The following is a 9,081-nucleotide window of genomic DNA, read 5'->3' as shown; positions in this document are numbered from 1 at the left end:
TCCGCCTGGGCGCGCAGAAACGGGAGCGCGGAAACGTCCACTTCGCGCGGGGCGACTTCGCGGCGGCGCTGCTGTCGTACCGCCTGGCACTGAGCGCCCTCGAAGGGTCCGGCGAGGAGCGGCGGGACGGGACGGGCGTCGACCTCCACCCCGCGTCCCCGCCCGGGCCGCACGAAGAGGAGCTGCGGGAGCAGCGCGTGAAGTGCCTCAACAACTGCGCGGCGGCGGCGCGGCGGCTGCAGAGGGGCGCGGAGGCGTTGGCGGCCGTGGAGGAGGCGCTGCGCCTCAGCCCAGATAACGGCACCGCGCTGCTGCGGCGGGGACAGGTGCGTCCGCGACCCCGCGGCTCCCCCCGCCGCTTCCCGCCGCACCGCGTACGGCTCCCGTTGTCCCCCCCCCAGCTGCTGGCCGAGGAGGGCCGCGACGAGGAGGCGGCGCGCGTGCTGCGGCGGGCGCTGGAGCTGGACCCGGCCAGCAAGGTGCGGAGCGGGGCGGGGCGGGACCGCGGAAGCGCTCCCGCAGCGACGCTGCAGCCCCGCGGCTCTCCCGCAGCCCGTGCACGCGGAGCTCTCCCGCCTGGCCAAGCGCCGCGCCCGCACCGCCGAGGAGCCCCGCGACCGTCCGCGGCCACCGCCGAGCTCCGGGTGCGTGTGGGGCCGAAGCCGCCCCGCGCCGCGCCGCCCAGCTCCGCGCCTCACTCACGGCCGCTCTGCCCGCAGGGAAGGAACGGCCCCGCCCGAGGAACCGCGCTCCGAGCGACCGGGGCTCCGCGCCGCCCCCGCGCGCACGGAGGAGGAGCGACCGCAGCGCTCCCCGCCCCCCGGGCCCACGGGCGCGGCCCCGCGGCTCCTTGCGCCTGCGCCGCAGCTCCCGGCGTTATCGCCCCCGCCGGCGGAACGGCGGCCGTAGCCCGCGGCCAATCAGGCGGGGCCGGGCCGTCACCGCGCGCCAATGGGAGGGCGGCGGGGGGCGGGCGCGGCGCGGCGATTGGCTGCGGCCCTCCCTTAAAGAGCGCTGCGGGGGCGGGGCGAAGGGGGGGCAGTGCGGGACGTGGCGGCGGAGCGGAGGGCGGGAGGGAGCGGCACCATGACCCGTGAGTGCGGGCCGGGCCGGGAGCGGCGCAGCGCCCCCGGGGGGCGGGGGTGGGAGCGGGGCCGGGCCGGGGGCGGGTGCGCGTTCTACTACCGCGGGGCTGGGGGTGGGCGGGGGGAGCGGGGCCTTTTCCTGGGCCCGGCACCCGTGCCGAGCTGAGGGCCGCGCCGTGCAGGCGGGAACCAACGCGAGCTGGCGCGGCAGAAGAACCTGAAGAAGCAGAGCGATTCGGGCAAGGGCAAACGGCGCGACGACGGGCTCTCGGCCGCCGCCCGCAAGCAGAGGTGAGTGCCGGCAGCACCGCCCCGCGGGCCCCGCCGGGCACCGGTGTGAGCCGCGCCGCGCTCTCCGCAGGGACTCGGAGATAATGCAGCAGAAGCAGAAGAAGGCTGACGAGAAGAAGGAGGGCAACAAGTAGCGGCGGTGCCCCGCGGGCGGTGCTCAGCGATGCCCTGCGCGGCCCCGGGGCCGCCCCGCCCCGCCGGGCTCCCCGGCAGCGCCGCTCTCCCATTAAAGTAGCTCGTGGAGCCCTGCCGACCCCGCCCCCGACGTCTGCCCGGCGGCGGGGGGGGGGGGGGGGGCGGTCGGCGTTCTCGCGGTGAGCCCCGGGACGGGGACGGTCGGTGCCGCGGGGCCTCCGCGGCGCCGGATCTGCGAGCTCCGGGAGGGGCTGCTGCGGGAGCCCGGCGGAATGAAGGCAGGGGAGCGCTGCGGATGCAGTGGGAAGCGGCTGTAGTGAGAGCCTGAAACAGCGGCGGGAGGATGGGGGGGGGTGACACGCGAAGGCGACGCTCCCGCGTCAGGCCCTGCAGCAGCCCGCGGCGGCCCGCGGGGCGGGGATGCTGAGATCCAGGCGGGCGCCGCTGCCCGAGACCGCCGTCCTCTTCACTGCTCTGCGGGCCGAGGCGCGGCATCAGCCCGGCGCTCCGCCCTCGGCCCGCGCGGTCCCCCCTCCCCTGGTCGCCGCTCACCGGGCGAGGTGCAGCACGGCTTCCACCACGTTCGTGCCGTCCTTGGCGCTGGTCTCGCAGAACAGGCAGTTATGGGCCTGGAGAGAGAGCGGCTGAAATCGGAGGCGGGGGGAGCAGCTCTGGGGGTCACCCCCAGCAGCAGCTACTCACCGTGGCCAGCCTCTGTCCGTGGGCCGTGTGGACCCCCGCCGTCTCTGGCAGCGCGGCCCGCAGGTCGCTCTTATTACCCACCAGCATGAGCGGCAGTGCGGTCCCAGCGCCCTGCGACAGCGAAGGGTGGCTTGGGGTCCTGCCGTTCTACTGAAAGCTGCCCGCCCTGAGGCTCGGCCCTGCTCTGGGAGCCGTTGGATCCCTCCCGTTACCTCGATGTCCTCAATCCACCGGCGGACGCTGAGGAAGCTGCTCTGGGAGCTGATGTCGTACAGGAGCAGCACACCGTGGGCCTTACGGAAGTAGGAGCGGGAGATGCTGCAGTACCTGGAGCCGGGGTGTCACCGCCCGTGTGAGGGCCGTGCGGGGCCAGGCCTGCAGCAGAGACCTGGCTGCGCTGCGGGCACTGCTGCCCTCCTCACCTCTCCTGCCCGGCAGTGTCCCAGATCTGCAGTGTGGTTTGCTCCCCATCCACCAGCAGCTCCTTCACCTGGAAGTCCACCCCTGCCCGGGGCAGCCATCAGGCCCCAGCCCACTTATCCCAGCCCCTCTGTCCCAGCCCTGGTACCTAACGTGGAGGAGATGTCACCTCTGAACTCGTTTCTGCAGAGGCGCAGCAGGAAGCTGGACTTGCCTGCACCGCTGTCCCCTGCCAGCACCAGCCGGTATACGGGGCTGGGGGCCACGGGCTGCTCCCCCGTGCCAGACCCCTGGGAGATGGAGTGAGTTGGTAGACCGTCAGTGCCGGGGGGGTCCCCACTTCCCCTTCCAGCCGGGCCGTGTGAGCCGGATGGGGACTTGCTGTGTACCTCCGGTGCAAAGGCAGAGAGCTTCCTCTTGCAGCAGCGTTGTGCAGGATGGCAGCAGCCTTCCACCTCGCCGGCCTGGGGGTCCTGCAGAGTGGCAGATCTCACAGTGAGGCACCCGAGTCTGTGGGTCGGGTGGGGCAGCGGGCAGGGCCTGCATCTGTGTGTCCTGAGCAGGGCTGGCAGAACGCGCATCCTCTGAGCTCCGGCAACCGGCATCGCTGGATGACGCCGAGTCCTCGCTGCAGGCTGAGCTCTGCTGGGGGCACAAGGAGCCGTCCACCGGACCCGTGCCCGGCATGGTGCTCGGGGAGGGGCGGCTGCAGCTGATCCCTCACCTGTGCGTTTACTTCTCACCTGCTGTGAGCACACTTGGGGAGGCTGTGGGAGGGGGCTGCAGGGCCGAACAGGGGCTTGGGCTGGCGGGGTTGGGGTGTCAGCATTGACGGGCTCCCGGGGGGCTCTGCCGCTGCCGGCACTCGGGGCTCCGGGGGTTCCCGGCTGCAGCCCCCGAGCTGCAGGGCAGGTTGTGGGAGGGGTCCCGCCGGCACCGTCCCCGCCGTCCCGTCCCGTTCCCTCCCCCCCCGCCGTGCTCACCGCTCTGGGGCCCCCGCAGGCGCCCAGCAGCAGGGCTGAGCGCAGGCTGCCGTTGCTCTCCCGTAGTCTCCTATTCGTCGACCTGCCCAGAGCGGCGGCCTAAGGCCGGGTCGGCACCGGGGGAGGAGCGTGTCCTGCCCGATCCTCGCGCCGCCTCCCGCCCTGCACACCCGACCTACTGCAGCATCCTGATGTAGCTGGTGAAGGCCAGGTTTTCCTCCGCCAGCTCCCGCAGCGCCTGCTGCTCTCTGCGGAGAAACGACATCCTCACGGCAGGGCCGGCACCGGGGGCTGCCCACGTCCTTCCCGCCCCACGTGTTCCCCCATTTCGGGGTGCCGGAAGCGCTGGAGCAGCTCCGGGACGCGCGGTGTCACCGAAGAGTGGAGGGGGCGGGGGAGGGTAGCAGCGGGCCGGGAGCGCCGTGCCAGCGGCTCCGCGTGGGCTTCCCGACGGCTGCCGGCGTTCGCGGCACGGCGGAGCGGGCAGCGCTTCCCGGCGGAGCCCTCCCTGGACCTCAGGACAGCCGAGGGCCGTCCCTGGGAGGGCATCCGTGGGCACCCCGGGGCGGGGCAGGGCCGGAGCACAGCCCAGGGCCGGGGTCTTCTCCTCGCCCCCCGCCCGCAATGCCACCTTCTGCGTCGCTGTGCCCGCCGATGGAGGTCCTCCCGCAGCCGCTCCAGCTCCGCCCGCAGCTGGGACTGTCCGGCCTCGGAGCGCAGCACGCTGAGTCGCAGCCGCGCGTTCTCCTGGCGGGGAGAGTCCCTTTGGCTCCGCCGGCACGGCCCGCAGCCTCCCCCAACCCCGCACCCCTACCTGCGCGGCGTCCCCGAGCCGCTGCTGCAGCCGCGCGACGCCCGCGTCCCGTCCGCGCCCCTTCATGGCCGGGAGAAACGGGACAGCTGCCCGCACCGCCGCTCCGGGGAAACGGGGCTGCGCTGTCGGGCCCTCCCCGTCGCGCTGCCTACGGGCGGCCAAACCCGGCCGATCTGCCGCCGCACGGGGCCCCCGTCGGGCGCAGCACCGCGCGGTACCGCCGGGCCCCGCCGTGTTTGCTCTGCGGGCGGGGCGGGGGCCCGGGGCCGGCCCGCATTCCTGCGGCCGTGCTGATACCGCGGCCCAACGGCCCCCCGCGCCCCAGCCCCGCTCGATTCGCTCTGGGCACGAGCGGCTGCCACGGGACGTGTCCGTCCGTGCTCCGCGGGGCTGCGCTCGGTCACACCCGAAGGGGCGAAGGCAGGGTCCTGCCCGGCGCAGTGAAGCTGCGGTCCCGGGAGCTGCGGCTGCTGCAACAACTGGGGCTGGCGCCGGGGTGTTGCTGGCAATGGCCGTGCGCAGTCCCACGGCTGCTGCATGCGTGTGGAGCAGGCGGCACAGAGTCAGATCAGCGATTTATGTTAAAAAACGTATTTATGGAGCTATTTACAATACCCACGCTGCCGGTAGGTGAGCTGACAGACAGCAGACGGACCAGAGCGGCGCTCCCTGCCGGCCTTGGGCTGTGACCGAGGGGTGGCAGACGGGCAGGAGCTGCCTTCATGACTGGAGGGGAGTGCAGCAGCAGAAGCTGAGCGCTTGCCATCTGGGCAGGCTCGGGATGGCCCCTCGATGGCTCCAGCTCAGTGCAGGATGTGTCCCTGGAGCTGGTGCAGCAGAGCTTCCACATCCTAGGTCCTCCTCCTGTGCTCAGATGACATCTTTTCCTCAGCCATGGGGTGAGGAGCAGTCAAGGGGACCGGTGAGGCCAAGACCCAGGCACACGGCACGGCAAGGGCCAAGCACAGGGCCAAGCACAGTCCCTCCCAGCAGTGACTACGTGGAGACACTGATGCGGTGTGGGGCGCGTCGCCGCCGCACGATGCGCAGGGCTGGGCTGTTCCGCCGATGCTGTGGGGAGCCACGGAGGCAGAGAGGGCTCAGCAGCAGCCACAGGTAGAGCAGGACGCAGGCCCAGCACGAGGCCACCTTCACCCAGAACGTCGACCAGCTGCCATGTGTGAAGGTGGTCTCCAGCACTGCGGTCTCGTAGCTGCAGGGAGAGGCAGCCACTGAGTACTGGGGAGATACTGGTGTGTGTGGGATGCAGCATCACCTGCAGCTGGCAGGTTCCCCCAGCCCCAGCAGCTGCATGTCTTTGGCCATGTCCTGCCTGCTCTGGGGACCCCAGCCCCACGGACCTTAGCCCGTCGTGCGGCAGCACCGTTGGGTGAGGCGGTGCAGGCCTGTGAGCGCAGGGCTTACCCAGCACATGGCCACGTCAGAGACATTGGTCTGCTCTGGTGACAAGCACCTGGTGGCTGCAGCCACACAGGGAGCAGGTCAGACCTGGCTGTGTGACAGAGCAGGGACAGCCTGCGGCGGGTGCCACATAAGCAACAGGGAAACAGAGCAAGGACAGTGGGGTGGCCAGCAGCGTAGGCCCTACCTGAACCAGTTGGTGAGCGTCATCATGACATAAAGCGAGGCGAGGAAGAAGACAAAGTGGAAGGCTGAGTAGCTGTAGACCACATGGTCTCGCTCATCCTGGAAAACACACTGTCCTCCAGCAGGCTCCTCCTCTTGCTCACATGTCTGTTCCTGAACAGCACCTGAGGGAGTGCAGGGTGATGGCAGCTGCAGCTCTTGCACACTGTCCTCATCAATGCCTCTGGCATCTGACACAGCTACCCAAGGCCGTGTGTCACTACAGCCTCCCCCTGACCTGCTGGCACCCATCCTCTGCTCACCTCTCAGCTCCTCCTCCATCTTCTCTGGGCAGCAGAAGCAGCAAGAGGGTTTCTGCAGAGACAGACAGGGAAACAAGTTGGTGAAAGGAGATAAGGCAGTGACCCATGACACTCATCCCCACCGCAGCCCCTGCTTGGGCAGCACCACAGCATCTGAACTGAGCCAGGGCTGTCTCGCTGCAGGGAGGTAGCATAGATGGGCTGTGCACAGAAAAGTCCCTAGCTTGGCTGGACAAATCCTGGCCCTGGGCTGGACCTGGGGCTCAGGAGGACTCTGGGTGCTGCATCTGGGTGTCTGTGGCAGGAGGGGCCACAGATGGGGGTACTCACTTTAAACTCAAAGCTGTAGACTTTGACCATCCAGAGGGGCCCAAACACCTCAGCAAGATAGGAGGCTTCATTACTGTGCACGAGAGAGACACGAAAAACTGTAACACAAGGATCTGTGCCAGGTCCCCTGCCCACCCTTGGATCTGGCACCTGGGATCATTACAGCAGCAGCAGATCTGCTGTGCTGGGCCTGGGGACATCAGGCTGCCCATCTACACATGCCATTGGGCACATCCCCAGCTCAGCTGTCCATGCCATGGGCTAGGGACAGAGTCCCCATGGGGTGCATGCAAGGAAGGCTGAGCCCAGAAAGAGTCAGCGCTGTGACAAGCCAACTACCCTTGCCCCCCACGCTGTGGGCGCACACACCATGCGAAGAGCACGCAGGCGTACATGATGGCAGCCCCCAGGATGGCGACCGTGGTGTCCTCTGTTTGCAGTTCATCTTGCTGGATGCCCGGGAAGCAGACGGTGAGGTTCTGCCCCTTGTAGAGCACTGCAGGGAGGCTGAGGTGAGAGCAGGCTCACACTTCAGCAGCTGGCTGCCTGTGGCAGTGGGAGCACTCACCTCTCTCTGGGGGACGGCTGGACAATGCAGAGAACGTGAGGTACATCACGTAGCAGCTGATGATTGAGGACTGTAGCAGCCCTGACCGCGGCTGCTCTGCAAGGAGAGGGGTCAGAGGCTCTGTGTGGGTTCCAGGCATCCCCTTCAGCAGATCCCATGCCCAAAGCCCTGCAGCAGGGCACAGCCCATGGCCAGAGGGAGCCTCAGGGAGCTGCGTACACCCTACGTGCCTATGGCTTCTGCTGAGCTGGAGCCTACAGCCACCCTCCTGACCCCAAGATGCAGCCAGCCCTTTAGTGCAGCAGGCAACACTGCGACACGCTACGCCATGCCATGCCATGTTATGTGGTACTCACTGAGCCGCACGCAGGGTGTGATGGAGATGAAGGACATGATGCTGCAGAGGCTGCCGTTGACAGTGAGCAGTGCCTTGTTGAGCCGGCAGGCGGCTGGGTGGGTGTAGTACTTGTAGAGGAAGGAGAAGGCAGCGGAGGCGAGGGTGTAGAAGGCAGTGGTGGCCAGCAGCACAGCCAGGTACCAGCGCTTGTCCTGTGCTGCGCCCGTCAGCCTGCCGGGAAAGTGGTGAGAGCTGGCAGCATGCAGGTGCCCACCCACCCACCCTGGCACTCACCAGTTCTTATTCCAGGTGTGTGCAAAGGCAGTGATCAGCACCAGCTGGATGAGAATGAAAGCAAAGCCACCGCAAACACCTGTATAGTGCCACACTGCAGGGGAAAAAGGCAGTGATGATGCTAGCATGAAGCTGGGGCCATGGGACCACGGGTGGGCACTGGCCCGGGCAGGGTAGGGGTCACACCTTGGATGAAGCTCTCCTCAGGGAGGAAGAAGCTGGCGGCGCAGAGCCCCACCAGCACTAGCAGCTTCAGGAACCAGAACCTGCAGGGCAGCAGGTGTCAGGGAGACACAGCTCTGTGTCACCCCGCAACCCCCAGAGCACACGCAGCTCCCGGCCCCATCCCAGCCCGTACCCGTTGTGGAGCCGAGCGCGGCAGTCAGCGCTGGAGCGCACATTGAGGAGCAGGGCGGCCTGCGCCAGGTGGAAGCAGGCGGTGCCGAAGCAGACGCGATAGACGGCCGAGGAGCCCACGAGCTGCGTGCAGTCCGTGCTGCCGGGCAGGTGTTGGCACAGGACCCCTGAGAACGGCATCTGTGGGCACAGCAGCAAGGGGTTGGGATGGGCAGCACCTCCAGCACACCCATCGACCCCCCGAGCGGCCCCAGCGGCCCGCATCCCCTGCCGCTCCTCTGCTCACCTTCTCCTTGACAGCCTGAGCCACAGTGCGGGACAGCATGAGGCAGCACACGGCAGAGGCCAGGACGTGCAGGAGGGTGTAGAGGATGCGGGTGCCTGTGGAGGCGCGCAGCCCTCTGCCAGGCCCGCAGCCACAGCACAGCTGGAGGGAACACGGTCAGCACCAAAGCGAGCCCCCCGCCCCAGTGCCCCCAGCCCCAGCTCCCACCTGGCTCGGGAATGAGTGCAGGAGGCCGCGCACCCTGGTGCCCGCCATGACCCGTCCTGTCTCGGCTGGGCCCTGATGGGATTAAGGGGATTGTCAGCTTGACCCGCCCCGCCATCTGCTCGCTGCGGAGAGGCTGACAACTGGTCATCCCCCCGGCCACGGGCGGTGCCGCCTTGCACGGGGCAGGGCGAAGCGTGGAGCCGCAGCAGAGGGGAGCTGAGGCGGTGCCGGGCCTCCTGGTGCGGCGGCTGCGGGAACACAAGGCCTTGGGGGCCGCGCGTAGGCCCGGGTGACCGCAGTGGGGCGCTCTGTCCTCCTCACGGGCGCAGGGGTTGCCGCTCTAGCCCGCGCAGCCCCCCCCC

The 9,081-nt window shown here is 69.2% G+C and overlaps 2 protein-coding genes across 4 annotated transcripts; one reads left to right on the top strand and one right to left on the bottom strand.

Annotated features, from left to right (window-relative positions):
* The first annotated feature begins 1,045 nt into the window (after positions 1-1,045).
* SERF2 (small EDRK-rich factor 2) lies at positions 1,046-1,626 on the top strand. Its single transcript, XM_042838632.1, has 3 exons — positions 1,046-1,093; positions 1,268-1,376; positions 1,447-1,626. The coding sequence occupies exons 1-3, from the start codon at positions 1,087-1,089 to the stop codon at positions 1,508-1,510; spliced, it is 180 nt and encodes a 59-aa protein (XP_042694566.1). The 5' UTR covers positions 1,046-1,086; the 3' UTR covers positions 1,511-1,626.
* Positions 1,627-5,030: 3,404 nt separating this feature from the next.
* SERINC4 (serine incorporator 4) lies at positions 5,031-8,910 on the bottom strand. Of its 3 annotated transcripts, XM_042838635.1 has the most exons (12): positions 8,720-8,910; positions 8,513-8,653; positions 8,228-8,406; positions 8,056-8,135; positions 7,870-7,963; positions 7,595-7,827; positions 7,239-7,334; positions 7,040-7,166; positions 6,671-6,743; positions 6,341-6,392; positions 6,040-6,202; positions 5,031-5,643 (listed from the first exon to the last, which is right to left on the bottom strand). In XM_042838635.1, exons 1-12 carry the CDS (start codon positions 8,765-8,767, stop codon positions 5,427-5,429), a joined length of 1,503 nt encoding a protein of 500 aa, XP_042694569.1. In that variant the 5' UTR covers positions 8,768-8,910; the 3' UTR covers positions 5,031-5,426. The 3 variants fall into 3 exon arrangements, with proteins under 3 accessions (XP_042694569.1, XP_042694567.1, XP_042694568.1); XM_042838633.1 differs by having other exon boundaries at positions 6,040-6,392; XM_042838634.1 differs by having other exon boundaries at positions 6,040-6,392; positions 7,595-7,806.
* Positions 8,911-9,081: the final 171 nt, after the last annotated feature.

Source organism: Centrocercus urophasianus, unplaced genomic scaffold (assembly GCF_019232065.1).
Source record: "Centrocercus urophasianus isolate 14NV4802_14NV808 unplaced genomic scaffold, USGS_Curo_1.0 seq_871, whole genome shotgun sequence".
Taxonomy (NCBI): domain Eukaryota; kingdom Metazoa; phylum Chordata; class Aves; order Galliformes; family Phasianidae; genus Centrocercus; species Centrocercus urophasianus.
The sequence above is the reverse complement of the archived record's forward strand: the minus strand, read 5'-3'. Positions and strand labels throughout refer to the sequence as shown.

Excerpts from the sequence above, each read along its gene's own strand:
- SERF2 (XM_042838632.1), top strand. Across the intron at positions 1,377-1,446 it reads GCCGCCGCCCGCAAGCAGAG|GGACTCGGAGATAATGCAGC; the intron begins GTGAGTGCCGGC and ends CGCTCTCCGCAG.
- SERINC4 (XM_042838633.1), bottom strand. The coding sequence starts at position 8,767 with ATGGCGGGCACCAGGGTGCGCGGCCTCCTGCACTCATTCCCGAGCCAG. Across the intron at positions 8,654-8,719 it reads TGCACTCATTCCCGAGCCAG|CTGTGCTGTGGCTGCGGGCC; the intron begins GTGGGAGCTGGG and ends TGTTCCCTCCAG. Across the intron at positions 8,136-8,227 it reads CGCGCTCGGCTCCACAACGG|GTTCTGGTTCCTGAAGCTGC; the intron begins GTACGGGCTGGG and ends GCTGCCCTGCAG.